Here is a 17952-nt window from a genome sequence, read left to right as displayed (position 1 = left end):
AGCGACCTGGTGGTGGAAAGAAGATACTGCAGTCGGTGGGCCCATTACTGCCACTGTAGTTGCAGTAAATATACAATAGGTGGCGTCATTGCATAAAGATAATGCAGTGCGTAAAAATAACTGCATCGTTTTAAACACGGACACCAGAGAGTGCACATTGAATGTAATGTAGGCCTACCTTTCTAAATTATGTTTTGACATGGGATGAGAGAAATCATTACCACATTATAAATATATATTTTCTACATAAAAACAAGCATTATATATGCCTGGTATTTATTGCTATTTAATTAGGTTCTTTAGGTTTCAGACATTCTGCTCTCATTACCCAAATGTGCTTGCTCACTATTATAGCAGTTCTGTCTCCGAGTTGTATTTCGCCAGGGCTCACTTGAAAAAGAGATGTCCATCTTGTGGTCTCCCTGTTTTTTATTTTTTATTGAACCTTTATTTAACAAGGCAAGTCAGTTAAGAACAAATTCTTATTTACAATGACGGCCTACCAGGGAACAGTGGGTTAACTGCCTTCTTCAGGGGCATAACAGATTTGTACCTTGTCAACTTCGGTTACTGGCCTAACGTTCAAGGATAAAAAAGATTGAAGGGATACTTGGGATTTTGGCAATGAGGCCCGTTATTCACTTCCCCAGAGTTAGATTAACTTGTGGAAGTTAGGTTGCATTCCAAACTCTTGAAAGACACAACCTCTCCCCTCAGCCCTCAAATTAAGTGGACACCTCTGATGACATATCATGCATGACTTCTGACAAGTTGACAATTGCAGGGCAAGGGGCGAGGAAAGAATGAATGAATTTGACATTTTCTTGCCCATAAATGTGTCACTCGTTCATCCCACGGTTGTGTTTTCAGTCATCATGAAACCACTGGTAGCTGTTGTGTGTGCATTATATGCGCTACAGTCAATTATGTTTGCATTTCATATCTTGGCTTGAAGACAAAGCCTCCGCAGACATCGAATGTTAGCCATCTGACTATATCAGGTAAATCGAAAATTACAATCTAAGTGTGATGTCAGGGAAAGTTGTACACGCAAGCTAACGTTTCCAAAAGCAAACCAAACAAAAACATAATTACTTTTATGATACGTGTTTCAGCCGTCATGTGCATTAGTAGCACAACTTCTAACTTATTTAAATTATTTTTTTACATACACTTGTATGTTTATTTCTCCATATTAATATTGGTTTTAAGTTTTGGCTGACTTTTCTTAGCAGATGTACAATCATCGTAAATTAAATTATGCGGCGTTTCAGGCACCGGAGTGAACATAATTGTACGCTCGCAAAAGCGATCAAAAACGAGGGCTGCGGGGCTTGTGTTGCCAACTCCCTATGCTTGGCTAATCATTTAGACGGTCTACAAAGATGGCCGTGGGGATTCCCCCAAGTGCATAAGTTGAGGCGAAGTGGAGGAGGGTGTGACTTGTATGTGTTTGAAACGCAGCCTTAGAATTAGGTTTGCGAGCCAATGCTAACTAGCATTAGTGCAATGACTGGAAGTCTATGGGTATGACTGGAAGTCTGCTAGTATAGAATTCCAGTCATTGCACATGTTAGCAGATACCCATAGACTTCCAGTCCTTGCGCATGTTAGCAGATACCCATAGACTTCCAGTCCTTGCGCGCATGCTAGCAGATACCCATATAGACGTCCAGTCATTGCGCTAATGCTAGTTAGCAATTGCGCTAGTTATTAGCTTCCTTCAAACTGCACGCAAAAATGGTATGCACAAGTTCATCTGACTCTCGGGAAGTAAATAAAGGGCATCATTGCCAAAATCTAAGGTATAATAATATATCCCAGAAACATCCATTTCACATTGTTCCAAAGACAGAAACGCGGCTGTCTGGTGAATTCTTCTCTTTGACCTTTTGCTCCTATTCTCCGTCTACACCAGTCTCCGTATACCCCTCATTAGCACTAATATAGATGTATATGTTTGTGTGTGTGTGCGGAATCATTACTTTTGTGTGTATGGGTTAACACAAATCAGTGTTTCTGCATGGAAATGTGTGAGTAATTGAAAGTCTACAAGTGTCTGTATGTCTTGAGTGTAAGGGGGTGTGCATGTGACCAGGCAGAATGTATGTATTTCTGTGTGTATGTGTGGGGGGGAGGTGCTGGAGAGGAGACTGAAGCCTATTGATTATTTTAATCCTCCTATTTGTGAGTCTGTGATCCTCTCAGCTCAGCCTTCCACAGGGGGATTGCTAATGGGCACGAACACTTCCCTCCTATGCCCTCGCTCCCTGTCCAATTAACTTTACACTGGAATCTGCCAGGATAGAGTGTGAGGAGAAGGGGAGACTGCCGAGGTGTCCCCCCTCCCTTCCACCACCACTATCCCTCCAGTCTCCCCTAGGAAACAAATTCAGCATCCAGAATACTATTACCTCTCACCTTTAATTAAATATCTGTCTGCTTGTTTTCACTCTGACAAGATGAGACCACAGACTAGTTCACTGAGGGAAGGAGCAAGACACGGGTCTATTCTGTAATTATAGAGTATTGCTTGTGGTTTCAGGGGTTAAGAGATGGGATACTGCCATTTTATATGAGGAAGGGATTTCTCTATCACCTAGCTAACTGTGGTAATAGTGAGATAAAAAAATAATAAGAAGTTGCAAACTCAGAAACTATTCATACCTCTTGACTTATTCCACATTTTGTTTCGTTACAGCCTGTATTCAAAATGTATTAAATACATTTTTTTCTCACCCATCTATGCACAGTACCCCATAATGACAAAGCAAAACATGTTTTTAGAAACATGTATATCTAATTTACATAAGTATTCACACCCCTGAGTCAATACTTTGTAGAATCACCTTTGGCAGTGTTTACAGCTGTGAGTCTTTCTGGGTAAGTCTCTAAGAGCTTTCCACACCTGGATTGTGCAACATTTGCCCATTATTCTTCTTAAAATTCTTCATGCTCTGTCAGTTGGTTGTTGATCATTGCTAGACAACCATTTTCAGGTCTTGCCATAGATTTTGCCATAGATTGTCATGTAGATTTAAGTCAGAACTGTATCTCAGTCACTCAGTCAAAATGTACTGTCTTCTTGGTAAGCAACTCCAGTGTAGATTTTGCCTTGTGTTTTAGATTATTGTCCTGCTGAAATGTGAATTAATTTTCCTGTGTCTTGTGGAAAGCAGACTGAACCAGGTTCTCCTGTAGGATTTTGCCTGTGCTTAGCTCCATTCCATTTTTTTAATCCTGAAAAACTCCCCAGTCTTAATGATGACAAGCATACCGATAACATGATGCAGTCACCACTATGCTTGAAAATATGGAGAGTGGGACTCAGTAATATGTTTTGGAGTTTCCACAAACATAACACTATTTATTCAGGACAAAAAAAATAATTACTTTGCCACATTTTTTGTGGTATTACATTATTGCCTTGTTGCCAGGATTGTTGCCAGGATGCGTGTTTTCCAATGCCTCGCAAAGAAGGGCACCTATTGGTAGATGGGTAAAAAAATAAGAAAAGCAGATGTTGAATATCCCTTTGAGCATGTTGAAGTTATTAATTACACTTTGGATGGCGTATCAATACACCCAGTCACTACAAAGACACAGGCGTCCTTCCTAAGTCAGTTGCCGGAGAGAAAGGAAATTGCTCAGTGATTTCACCATGAAGCAAAACCGTTACACATTATAGTGGCTGTGATAGGAGAAAACTGAGGATAGATCAACAACATTGTAGTTTCTCCACAATACTAACCTAATTGACAGAGTGAAAAGAAGGAAGCCTGTACAGAATAAAACTATTTTAAATTATTTTACCCATCTACCAGTGGTGGAAAAAGTACTCAATTGTCATCCTTGAGTAAAAGTAAAGATACCTTAATAGAAAATAACTCAAGTAAAAGTGAAAGTCACCCAGTAATATACTACTTGAGTAAAAGTCAAACTATTTGGATTTAAATATATTTAAGTATCAAAAGTGTAAATGGAATTTCTAAAATGTACTTAAGTATCATACGTAAAAGTATAAACCGTTTCAAATTCCTTATATTAAGCAAACCATGCCTCGCAAAGAAGGGCACCTAGATGGCAGTGGTGTAAAGTACTTACTTTAAAATACTCTAAAATACAACTTAAGTAGATTTTTGGGGTATCTTTACTTTACTATTTATATTTTTTCTAACTTTTACTTTTACTTCACTACATTCCTTAAGAAAATAATGTACTTTTTACTCCATACATTTTCCCTGACACCCAAAAAAGTACTCATTACATTTTGACAGGAAAATTGTCCACTTCACACACTAATCAAGAAAACTTCCCTGGTCATCCCTACTGCCTCTGATCTGGCAGACTCACTAAACAGAAATGCTTTGTTTGTAAATTATGTCTGAGTGTTGGAGTGTGCCCCTGGCTATCCGTCAATAAAAAAAGAAAAGAACATTGTGCCGTCTGGTTTGGAAAACCTCCCTGGTCTTTGTGGTTGAATCTTGCGTTTGAAATTCACTGCTTGACTGAGGGACCTTACAGAAATGGTTTGTGTGGTACAGAGATGAGGTAGTCATTCAACAATCATGTTAAACACTGTTATTGCACACAGAGTGAGTCCATGCAACTTATTATGTGACTTGTTAATTAAGCAATTTTTTACTCATTAATTTATTTAGGCTTGCCATAACAAATGGGTTGAATACGTATTGACTGTCGACATTTCAGCTTTTCAGTTTGAATTAATTAGATTTGATATATTTATATATATATTTTTACATAATTCCACTTTGACATTATGGGGTATTGTGTGTAGGCCAGTGACAATAAAAAAAAAAAATCAATTTTAAATTTGGTCTGTAACACAACAAAATATGGAAAAAGTCAAGAGGTGTAAATATTTTCTGAAGGCACCTAAGGTTTATCCATTAAATAGTTGGGAGCATATATAGAGTGAGCGACTTTCTTTACTTATTTTTAGACAGTTTACTCTTTGTTAGTCAGCACTTCTACAAAACAATGGTAGACTGAATGTAATGAACATCAGTGCTTGACTTGGACTGAAATAGCTGCCAGTGCTCATTTTGGGTGCCGGTACTAAAAAATGTAGAAGCCAGTATTCAGTTCCTGTGAGCTCCTGAAGTACATACATAAATGCAGTATTAGTCCTTATGTCTGTAACATGTCATTTGTTTTCTCAACCCACTGCATATCAACAAAAGAGAATATATTACTGGAGTAAAAAATTGAATAATTTTTTTGAGATTGTAAATAATGACAGCTTTGGTGTAAGTCAGACAGTGACTCAGAGGCGTCTTCACATTGTTTTATTGTAGGTCTTATATATTACCTTAGGGTAGATTAAATTGTTGTTTATAATATTATACATAAGATATACACACAAGGTACAATGACAACAATCAATTCATACCGTTTATAAACAAAGACCAGGTTTCCTTTTCAACAGTAAGTTATTTAACATTATTTAGTGCCAGGGAACACAGTAGAATGCAGCATGACACAGAAGTCATGTACAGACAAACAAATCAGTACATTATGTTGGTTTAAATAAGATGGTAGGTGGTTATTGTAATACTGTCAGTTAAGATATAGTGCAGGAATAATGTTTTCATCTGACTGATGCAGTTTGATAATAACTGGTGTTCTGTCTTTAGATCAAGCCCAAAGCTCTGTCCTGTAGTTGGACCTGAGACATGACACACACACCGGTCATACTGTGTTGCAACAGTAATGCACACACATGGAGTAGCAGTATCATCCCTGCTGCAGCTGCATTTATTCAGTGGTTTTCCTAATACAACAACTTGTTACAATAGAGGCCTCCTCTGAAGTCCTGTAACATGTACAACTACTTACATTAGGTACATGTATGATGCTATGAACTACAGGAGAAGGACCTGCTTTTCATGGTATTGTCTAGGCAGGGCATTCACATTGATGTAAAGATATATATATATATATATATATATATATATATATATATATATATATATATATATATATATATATATATATATATTTTTTTTTTTTTTTTAATGGCCTGACAAGGTAATAATGCCCCCAATCTAAAATGTCCATGAAATCCATTCTTGATCGATAACACAAGTGACACAATATAGTCTCATTGCCACTGTGTCAAGGGTTTGCATAACATATTTGACAGACAGCATCAACCTGAACCTGCATATTTGAATTGCATTTACACAATTAGTAATGTATGGTACATTCAATAACACACAAAGATGTACATTTCCATTGAAGACACTCAGTCCGTTTCTAGTTCTACGGTAGCAGCGTACATTTTAAAATGTGAAACTAGTTCTGTACAGAGTACAAGATGAATCCTCAATGTCCGTATCCACACTGCAAACAAACAGGCTGCTTTACCTTAGAAGAAAAGAAGACTCATCATTATACAAATAACCAAATGGCCATGAACTAAAGCATCATCTCTCCATGATCTAAAGCATCATCTCTCCATGATCTAAAGCATCATCTCTCCATGACCTAAAGCATCATCTCTCCATGATCTAAAGCATCATCTCTCCATGATCTAAAGCATCATCTCTCCATGACCTAAAGCATCATCTCTCCATGATCTAAAGCATCATCTCTCCATGATCTAAAGCATCATCTCTCCATGATCTAAAGCATAATCTCTCCATGATCTAAAGCATCATCTCTCCATGACCTAAAGCATCATCTCTCCATGATCTAAAGCATCATCTCTCCATGACCTAAAGCATCATCTCTCCATGACCTAAATCATCATCTCTCCATGACCTAAAGCATAATCTCTCCATGATCTAAAGCATCATCTCTCCATGATCTAAAGCATCATCTCTCCATGACCTAAAGCATCATCTCTCCATGACCTAAAGCATAATCTCTCCATGAACTAAAGCATCATCTCTCCATGATCTAAAGCTCCATCTCTGATTATGTCTGGGTTCGACACCCAGTTTAAATTGCTCTGTTATCAATTTAATGTAATGTGAATATAGGAATAGGGTTTGAGGGTTTAAACAAAGGATGGGCTCATTAGTGGAACACGATGATGCTCTGTCATCCACCATAAGGTCTGGAAAAATACTGTATCTGTCTACCATAAGTCTCATCATTGATATCCTGTGTGTGAGGGGACTACCATCACCCCTCCCCACCCCCCTTAGCTGTAGGCAGGGGCCATGTAGGTAAAACTAACAACATGATACTTATCTTACACACACCACACTGGATGATGTTCGTGGTGTTGGGTGTATTATCAGCTCCGATCAATATATTCATGACTTTTCTCATTTGGTGTCTTCAGCCGTATTGGAAATCCATCTTGGAGCGAAGAACGGAGGCGGGAAGCCCCGCAACCAACCTCGCAGTCTTCCATTTACAGTCTGCAATCTGAGACCATTTTACTAAATTCCACACTGGTGGCTGAAATGGTCAGCTCATGTCAATGCAACACTAGATAGGGGAAGTTCAATGAATCACTGTGTGTGTGTGTGAAAGAGTTGTATGCGAGTCATGTAGGTATACTTTCACATACATGATCATACCCACAGATGTGTGCGCATCAGAAGTTAATTTATATGTAACTTTAAGAATATACACGATATCAAGATGATCTTTAAACAAGTTTTTGTCTTGACATAATTCTTGTTTGTCACCCCATACTTACATGTTAGTTTCATTTACATATCTGTGATTCAATGATATCATGAGAATGACAAAACACATGACAAACAAATGGGTGTGTGTATTAAATAAAAATGCGTATAAACAAGGTCTATATGCACATTATATGCCTTGTAACTACACTTGGTTTGGAATGTTATGGTATGACCATTATCTAGACATTAAAAACACAGAGACATTATACATTTCCTTTTCCCATTGCATCCGTTTCTCTAAATACTGTGTGTTTTAGCAATGGCGTGAGAGAGAGGGGGAAAAAGAGAGAGAAGAGAGTGGTTGAGAGAATCAGGTTGGATGAGGATCCTGAAAATGTTGCTGTATTTGTTTGCCTGGGAGAATGTGTGTGTAGTTGTGTGTGTGTGACATGTGGCTGCCTTCAGTCAGGGTAGATGAGGAAGCCAGAGAAGGTGCTGTATTTGTTGGTGTTTCCTCCGTGAACTTTGCCCCCGTCGAGCTGCACGCACACCTCGTCCCCCACATCCAGGTGCAAGATGACACTGTTGGAGGCATAGTCATAGTTCAGATCAGCATCCTGGGCAATGGCACTGGCCCTCACCTGAGAGACACACAGAGAGAGTGAAAGAAAGACGGGGCGGGGGGGTTGAAGAAAGTGAATAACATGCTGACCACATAATCATTTGTTTTTACACATCCATGTTATCCAATCATTTCATCTAAATTGCTTGCGCATGTTAACGAATGTCTGCGTAGCAAGGCGCTAAAATATAACTTGCTTCTCCCTCCTCCTTGTTGGTTTTTAGGAGTATACAGTATACCCACGTGGATGATTGAAAGCTGAACCTTTAAGTTACTGGCCCAATGCTCTTAACCACTAGGATATCTGCCACCCTATAGCCTGAGGTAGAGCCTTCATCATGGTCATCTAAATGTTAATTCCCAAGATGAGGAGGAAGAGGAAGACACATGGGGGAATTATGGCTCATCCCTATGTCTTAATTTACAACTACCTTTCCAAGATGGCATCATCTCCCCCAACACAGATATACTATAAATCATAAATATTCACTGGTAATAGCCCAGAAGAAGGTATATCGGTATATACTGTACATATTACCAAATCCTCTTGGTGATATTTTCTTGTATTTTCCTCTTTCTTTTATTTTCACCTCTCTTTCTCTCAGCTTCCCTCACCAATCTTCCCTTTCTATTAATCAGTAATCTCTCTATTCCTCTCGCTCTCCTCCAATCTCCCTCTCCTTCTCTATTCTCTCTCTCTGAGCCGTTTAATATGATTTCCTCCTTCACTCAGGGGTCTTGGTATAATGTCATTGGTACAAAGGCCTTCCTGTCCAATGGGCATGTATCACTCCAAATAGATGAGCTGTGCATTGACCTTTGACCCAGAACCTCCATTGAGAACACAAACTTGCACTCTATCGATTTACTGGGATGTTCAGCAACCTGTTGCAGTGGGACAATTCTAGAGATCGCCTCCTAGATGGTTTAGTTGGGATCAGGGAAGACATGCTTCACCAGTGTCAATCTCAAAATCTGAAATTGTTGCATTTATATTTTTGTTCAGTATAGTATCTCACCAGTCATGCATTTATATGCCTCATAAAATTATACTAGTATATTCCATTTATATTCAATATACATGGTATAACACAGGAAAAGATAGTGCTCACGATATAACATTATTTTGTACACAAATGGCCTGTAATGAGTTGCACTACATCTTAAGTTGTGCCATGTATTAATTGTATGTTTCTAGGCCTAATAACTAAAGCTGCTTATAATGAATAGTACCATCACCAGATAAATAGCCAAATGCTCAAGCATGGGATCTATTTAATCCTGGAAAAAGAAAATACACATATTAATTATTGCAAATCTGACAACCTCACTCCATCCTTGTCTCTCTCCCAGGGTTTAGCCTGGCTGAGGATATGTTCCATCATCTCAACCTGTCAGACGAGACTAAACTAACCATTTCTCCACAAACTTGTTGGCAATAATGAGTTGTTTTCTTTTGCACATATAATACAGTTAACTCATTAGTTTACTATAGTCTAATAGCCAGGCTATCTGTTTCTATGTACAGCTTGTTGCTTGGGTCTTTTTTCTTCTTCCCGAAGACTCAAATTAATCAATACATTCCTGTTGTTTTTAATTCAGCTCACATCACTCCATTAATTGTTATGTCTCTTCCTCTCCATCTAACATCTCCTCCATCATCCTTCCTCCATCCGTACCCTCACTATCTCTTCATTCTGGACCCATCTATCCATCTTTTTTCCTTCTTTCCCCAGAATGAGATGCAGGTCACGCTCACAGTTTCTTCCCCCACCATTGCAGTGTTGGCGGGAGCTGCGGCTAAGCGTGTCCCTGTCCGCTCTAAATCGGATTGATTAACAGCGCGCTGCTGTGGCAGGTCTCCATGGACCCCCTCCACCAGCCCCCAGATGCGTTAGGCCAGGCTACAGGGTTCGGTAATTGGTAGTGGAACAGCCATGCCAGCTCCCTCCCTAATAGCTCCCACTCCTCAATAACTCCATACAATCACAATAAGTGGTACACACAATAGGCTACTGCGGTCAAATGGGCTCAAGAAACAGTGGTGGGAGGTCAGAATACAAATTCATTATTTTTGTCTATAAAAGCTGCTGGACTAGTAGTTTTTCTTTTCCTTAGTAGTCTACATAGTTTATGTATCTCAGGTGGACTGTAGATATATACTGAACAAAGATATAAATGCAAAATGTAAAGTGTTGGTCCCATGGTTTCATGAGCTAACATGTGATTTGATTTGATTTGAAAAATAAAAGATCCCAGAATTTTTCCATACACACAAAAAGCCTATTTCTCTAAAATGTTGTGCACAAATTTGTTTACATCCCTGTTAGTGAGCATTTCTCCTTTGCCAAGATAACTGTTGGGTGGCAGGGTAGCCTAGTGGTTAGAGCGATGGACTAGCAACCAGAAGGTTGCAAGTTCAAATCCCCGAGCTGACAAGGTACAAATCTGTCCTTCTGCCCCTGAACAGGCAGTTAACCCACTAGGCCATCATTGAAAATGTTTTGTTCTTAACTGACTTGCCTAGTTAAATAAAGGTAAAATAAAATCTATCCACCTGACAGGTATCAAGAAGCTGTTTAAACAGCATGATCATTACATAAGTGCACCTTGTGCTTGGGCATTTTCTTGTGTGACAGAACTGCACCTTTTAGAGTGGCCTCAAGTTGAGGGAGTGTGCAATTAGTATGTTCACTGCAGGAATGTCCACCAGAGCTGATGCAAAGCTGTCATCAAGGCAAAGGGTGGCTACTTTAAAAAATATATTTAGATCTAGTTTTTGTAGTAACTAACACTTTTGGTTGGTGATTCCATATGTGTTATTTCATAGTTTTGATGTCTTCACTATTATTCTACAATGTAGAAAATAGTCAAACATTTTAGAAAAACCCTTGAATGAGTAGGTGTGTCCAAACATTTGACTGGTAATGTATAACCTTGGAATGTTCCAACATTCACTAAAATATAGTGTACCACATCTGTAACAACCACCACAGAACATTCCCCAAAAGTTCTCATTAGGCTTCCAGGTAAAGTAGTAAAACACATTTCCAAGTAATGTTTTAAGAACATACTGCCACAACAAAATATATTACAACATCAGGTGAATGTTTTATACAAACATTGTATAATCATTAGCATAACTGGACAGTTGTGTTATGAGAACATTTGCAGCAACCTAACAAATGCTCTGGGAACTTTCACAGAACCAATTTTCAAACTTTCAGAGAAATTGACCAGATTTGATTTAACCTATGAAACGGCACACTCTTGAATTCAAGGGCAAATGCGATGAGCGTTCGGTCTATTTGACTAGCCCACATGTTAAAGGGTCACAACAAGAACTATGACAGTGCTGGTGTTTACCCCTCCTCCCTGCAATTTCCCTATAAACATGTCATTCAGTTAATTATATTAGCTAAGGCCTGGTTATTTATGACTTTTCTGGCATGGGTCCATAGGGGACATTACTTCACTAAGGCTCAGACAGCAGAAAATATATGCAGTCGCTGACATTTAATGTGTCATGTTTTTGATTAAAGAATGGTTGCATTGTACTTCCTATATAACCTAGTGGCTCAACAGCTATTCTTCCCAACAATGAAGCTTCATTATATTACATTTTAAAACTATGTTAGTGAAACCAATATATGAAAATGAGTGTACATGTTATTTATGATATTACCCTCAACTCTAAAGTAATTGCATTGTCAAACAGCAAAGAGTAATTTGTGTAAATGAACAGAGCATAGGCTACCAATTACAGATGAAAGATGGTTCTATTTTTGAGTCCACAAGCTCCAAAAAAAGTCAATATGAATCATAATTTAAAAGATTTCATTACCAAACACTGTATTTTGTCAAGCCAGGGGGCCAACAGGAACAGGCGGAGCAGTCTGAGAGAACCAGAGCAGTGAGTCTGATTTTGGTCTCTCAGTAACTATCAAAATGAAACCTTGTTTCCTTTAAGAGGGGAGGGGGTGCAGTGGGAATGTGAAAGAGAGGAAGGAAAATCAGGATTATTGTCAACTGCAGTGGAGATTGATATCGACAAGGGAGTAAATTCCTGTCTGTTGGCCAAATGCTGTGCCGACTTGAGCTGCTGCTGGGGAGAGCCCGTGGGATGACAGGGAGGATAACACTGCCTCCACTTTTCATATATATATATATATATATATATATATATATATATATGTGTGTGTGTATATATATATATATATATATATATATATATATATATATATATATATATATATGTGTGTGTGTGTATATATATATATATATATATATATACATATGAATGAGAGAGAGATGTATGGCGAGGGGGAGCTAAAAACACAGAGTAGAGCTCTGAGAGGTGGTGCAAGGGCGCAAAAGACATGGGAGGTAGAGGTGGAGGCAGAGAGGCCATGGAGAACAGGAGGCAGAGACGTAGAGGCAAGTACAGGGGAAAAAGGTAAAGAGAGGAGAGGTACTTTGAAAAAGAGAGGAAGTGAGAGAGATTTAGAATGAGAGAACATAGGAGGGAGCAGCTGCGTGGCACTTTAACAGTCTAAGCACAAGACGGGGGTGAGGGGAGCCAAACTGGAGGGGGCCTGGAGGGATGGGGAGGGAGGGAGCCTGTTGGATAACAAACTGATCAAGAGAACCTATTTCTGGAAGGCAGGAATGAGACTTGGGAGGTGGGGGTCTGTGTAGTCTCTGTTATTTTGGTGTTTTGCAGTGGTGCCTTGCTCCTCTGGTAATAAAAGTGACAGGATTCATTCACCGTGATGTACAGACCTCTCAGAGCGGAGCGAGACGATTGAGAGGGGTCTCTTAAACTCACCTGTGGGACCACTATATATATGTGTAGAGAGGCAGGGGTCGAGGAGGGGGTATGGAGGACTGATGGAAATATCCAGTTTATACAATGCTGTGGTTCTCTCTCTCTCTCTCTCTCTCCTCTCTCTCTCCGTGCTGTGTTAAGGTGTGCTCTTATACCATTAGGGTGGTGGTTGTGGAAGCCTTTTAGCAGCCGTGTGGGTCTGACCCCTAATTGGCATGCTAAATGCTAATATATTGCCATGACACTCTGGACCTATGGTGTCAAGACGTTGATTAGAAAGTCTCTAATTGGCTCTGGGCTGGAATGTTCCAATGGTGGAGACAGTTTAATTGGATATAAAGGGGTTTCAGCTACAGATGACTCTACCTGCAGAGCATCAACTATGAAGCAGCCAAAGGTTGTGCAATGACATTAAGTAATGTGCCACTTAGTCAGTGACTGGTCATTTGCTGGCTCCTATTAACAATTTGGAAAATATTAACATTGGAATTATTGGGATATTTACCAATACAAGCACGCAGGAAGGCAGACACACAAGCTTGCATGCCCGCAGACACTTACACATATTTTCTTGGGCCTTGCTAACCAGCGTTTTCTCCTCCATATCATCAGATTACAATGCCACCTATGTGTGTAGTCAGGTCATGCAAACATCACGTGACTGATTTACTTCACATGGTCAGCCAATTCTAAGACATCTTACACTGATGATATTTTCACAAAGTGATCAAGCTGTCATGGTGGGGAGAAATTATTAATTGGCTACCTTTAGTTCATTACATAATACCATGAGTCATGGGTAATGCCATACTATTAGCCTTTACTGTCTATTCTAGCAAATGTTATATTTCTAATGTCATATACATTTCCATGATCTCTAAGGGCTAAATGTAATTTATCCACCCTTACACAAAAAATGGCATTTATCAAACTAATTCTGACATTTGAACACTACTCGATGAGAAAACCCAACCTTTGGGATGAACTTTTGAAGGACTGTGCGAGGCAAAATGAGAAAGGAAAACATAGATGAAACAAAAGAAGGAAAAATAAAGTGAAAGGAGGCCTAAGTCTGCAATGTATTAATGCCTCAGTGATAATTAAAGAAATTAATGGAAATACAGTATAATGGCTGTGTGTGTGAGAGAGAGAGATGGCAAAACTGCATTTGTGGTGTACTGACTTATTAATATTAATAAGCTGGGTGCTTATATTTGTCCTATTTCACACATGTACACGTGTGTATTAATACACATGTGTGAATTGGAAATGAGACATTATCAACAGCGACCCTGGAGCAATTAGAATTAAGTGCCTTGCTCAAGGGCACATCGACAGATGTTTCACCTCATCAGCTTGGGCATTCAATTACTAGCTCAACGCTCTAAGTTAGGGATGGGCAACTGCCGGTCCCCTTTTGTAGGCCCACGGGTTCTCAACTTATTGTTAAGAGTTACAATTGTAGAGGTGCAATTTTGAAATTTGGTTGTGCATCAGCAGTTTTTCTCTTGTTATGTCAGTCATGGACAGTCAATCAATTAGCCCATATCAGCTAACATGTTTTAGATTGGTAAGTTAGCTGGCTAGACTATCTAAACTTGTAGAAATCATTGTCAAATTACTGACCATGGGGCCCCCATTGACTTGTAGTGACTCTCACTCACTCCCCATTGATTTTGTTAGTAACTCTCACTCAGATATCATATTAAAAACGGCAAACATCACAATCCACCCTATGGCAAAATGTGTAGAATTGCGGGAAATTAGCTGTAAAACTGCAATTTTTTCTCACTGTCACATGGCAAAACGAGTATAATTGCAATTGCCTGATATTAGTTATACAATTGCAAAATCGTCTCTCTACCCCATGGCAAAGTGTGTACATTTGCAGGAAATTAACTCTAACCTTACTTTGTCTCTGATGTCAAGAGGAGGGGCTGCTAAAATGTTTTGCTCAGAAGGTAGGGGGTGATCCCACAACAAAATTTCACTTGGGACCCCCAAAAGGCTAGGGCCAACTCTGAATGCATGTGTGGATATAGATGTGAATACGCAGACCCGCGAGCCACTGTGACCCATTGTGATGAGTTCAGATTTTTTTGTGGCCCCCACCCCCATCAAAGTTGCCCATCCATGCTCTAACCACTAAGCTCCCTGCCACCCTGACTTATGAAACATTGTTTGGAAAATGTGCCCTACTATATAATGTATAATGTAATGCAAAGTTGTGTTTATGGTTATACAATAAATGTACAGGAAGAGTAATGAATATGCAATTAAATATAAGCTTTGCTGTTACAGTTTCAAAGTCACCTGTATGTCTTACAAAAGCTGGATGACAAGTAATGTCACGGTTGTTTGTAGAATTAACGGAACAAGGCGCAGCGTACGTTGAGTTCCACAAAATTTATTAAAGAAGTGAAACTTAACAAAACAATAAACAAACAAACCGTGACTACTGAGGTGCTATGTGCACTAACTCCAAACATAAACAATATCCCATAACCCACAGGTGGAAAAAATGCAATTAGAGACAACAATTACCAGCTGCCTCTAATTGGGAATCATACAACTCACCAACATAGAAAATAAACCTAGAACCCCACATAGAAAATATAAACTAGAACAACCCCTCGTCACACCCTGACCTACTCTACCATAGGAAATAAATGCTCTCTATGGTCAGGACGTGACAAGCAAGGGAAAGGCAAAACAAATGTAGTCATTAATTCCTGTGTAGCAGACAATATCTGGAAGGCTGTTCTAAACCTCCACTGAAACCCACAGTGATTAGTAGCTACTAATCCTGACAGCGGGCACGTCAGGCCCACTAAATGTGTCACACAGTTGCCCAGAAATGAGCTACTAGCTACTAGCATCCTTAATTAATGAGCTAATTGAGTTGATGTTGGACCGGATCCCTTCTGAAGTGAACATGACTGTGTTTTCGTATCAAAAACACTGATACGAAAACACAGTCATGTTCACTTTAGAAGGGATATGGTCCAACATTAGAGCAGAGGACATATTATGTCCCATATTGACACTGCACTATCCAACTGAATGGTAAATACACTAACTCTCCAGTTGTATATCCTCTGTGATATTGCAAAGAGTTGAGCCATGTGAAGCAGGAATCAGGGCAGCAGTTCCAATGTTGTGTTGGGCTTAATTAGTGCTCGGTCTGTCCTCCAGGTCTCTGTTCCAATAGGTCAAATCAAACTAAATGCCACAGTCCTGTAATGGGGACATGGTGTCACAAGTGGCACAAAGCTTCTGAGCAGACATGTTGGGTCTAAATGGGTTAGCAGCAGCACTGCAATGGACTCATCATAAACTATTAGTCATAGAAGAAATATGTGGCCAACATGAGGGATGGGCCTAGACACTCCCAAAATGACCAATCCATGCACCGGCTATAAATATTCATGATAATCCCACTCCCAGCTCATCATCGCAAAAGGGCAAAATCTATATTGGTTGTAAATTATAAATTCATAGGAAAGGTCACTTGCTTTAACAAAAATCGTTTGGTGGCTTAAGAAACATGGAGAGTAGAGATCTGACGGCTCAGTAGGGTATTCAGGCTTGTCAGTTGTGAGGATCAGTTGTAATTTCCCTCCTAATCATAGATGTCTAATAGGTACACTGGAAAGATGTCAAGGAACACGTGAAGGATTCATCATCCATTTAGCAATATCAGATATTCAGAGATCTACGACTGTCAATAAGGTCTTTGATTCATTTAACTTCTTCCACCTTTCTGTCCTTACACTGGCCTTGTTCTCTTTCACTCCATCTCCCCTTTTTCATTCATTCTATCCATCTTCATCTTTCTTCTTTATGTTGATCTGATCCTACCCTCTCATGTTGGCCTTGCTGTAGCTGTGTCTCTTATCCCCCTATGTCCGCTTTCCTCTGTTTATCCATCCATCTTTCTCTCCTCTCTTGATCTCTCTGTCGCCCCACTTGTCTGCAGCCTGCCTCCCTTTACAGTCATCTCTCCCCCGGCTGTGTCTTAATCCCACCTCCCTTTGACGTGCTGCGGATAAACTGCATCTCTGTGTCATAATTTAAACACACAACCTAGATCTGCCCTTTGAGTTATAGTCAATGAAAATCACACTTACAGTACATAATAATTCTCCCCCAGATGAAAATCGGAGAGGGAACTGTATATCTGTCTCTGTCCGTTAGTACATTCGTACGTTAGTCACATGCGATATCTCAGAACGCACTGGCCTGATTTGAATGAAACTTGGGTGAATGTTGCATCTTGCTATAGAGATACGGCATTTATAACATGACACTGATTATTGTCCAGATGGTGGCTATATTGATTGAAAATGCTAACTTTGAAAGGCCAAGCCCCTCACCCGGATTGACCTAAAGTCATGAAATTCGGTACATAGGTCCCTCTCCTCACAAGGAACAAATATGCCTCAGGAACTCATTAGCACCGCCGTGATGGATTTTTCACCATTTAGGATTTTGTGAAAAACACTTAAAACGCTACTCTTCTGTTACGGTATGACCGATCTGCACGAAACATATCATGTGGCATCTATGGACAAAGTTCTCTCAAGTCAATATTTTCCATACTAGTACCCAAAACAACACAACCGCTATTGACCAATAAGCAATTACGTGGGTGTGGTCTGGCACATAAATGCATATAAATCAGTCAAGGATATTCATATTGTAACATGCATATAAATCAGTCAAAGATATTCATATTGTACATGCATATAAATCAGTCAAGGATATTCATATTGTACATGCATATAAATCAGTCAAGTATATTCGCATTGTACATGCATATAAATCAGTCAAGGATATTCATATTGTACATGCATATAAATCAGTCAAGTATATTCGCATTGTACATGCAT

At 39.4% G+C, this 17952-nt stretch overlaps 1 protein-coding gene across 2 annotated transcripts in view; it reads right to left on the bottom strand.

Annotated features, from left to right (window-relative positions):
* Positions 1-6045: 6045 nt before the first annotated feature.
* Positions 6046-17952, bottom strand: part of LOC118372464 (complement C1q-like protein 4) — a 28699-nt gene continuing 16792 nt past the window's right edge. Inside the window, exons 3-4 of one of the 2 annotated variants that reach the window (XR_008074295.1) lie at positions 6580-8251; positions 6046-6510 (exon numbers count right to left, since the gene is read on the bottom strand). Coding sequence is in view for 1 of the 2 variants with exons in the window: in XM_035758384.2 (XP_035614277.1) it covers positions 8072-8251 (180 nt within the window). In the remaining variant the exon portion in view is untranslated. Of the gene's footprint in view, positions 8252-17952 lie in introns of both variants that reach the window. The other variant, XM_035758384.2, reaches the window with a different exon arrangement.

The sequence above is a fragment of the Oncorhynchus keta genome, chromosome 21 (genome assembly GCF_023373465.1).
Source record: "Oncorhynchus keta strain PuntledgeMale-10-30-2019 chromosome 21, Oket_V2, whole genome shotgun sequence".
Lineage (NCBI taxonomy): Eukaryota > Metazoa > Chordata > Actinopteri > Salmoniformes > Salmonidae > Oncorhynchus > Oncorhynchus keta.
The sequence above is the reverse complement of the archived record's forward strand: the minus strand, read 5'-3'. Positions and strand labels throughout refer to the sequence as shown.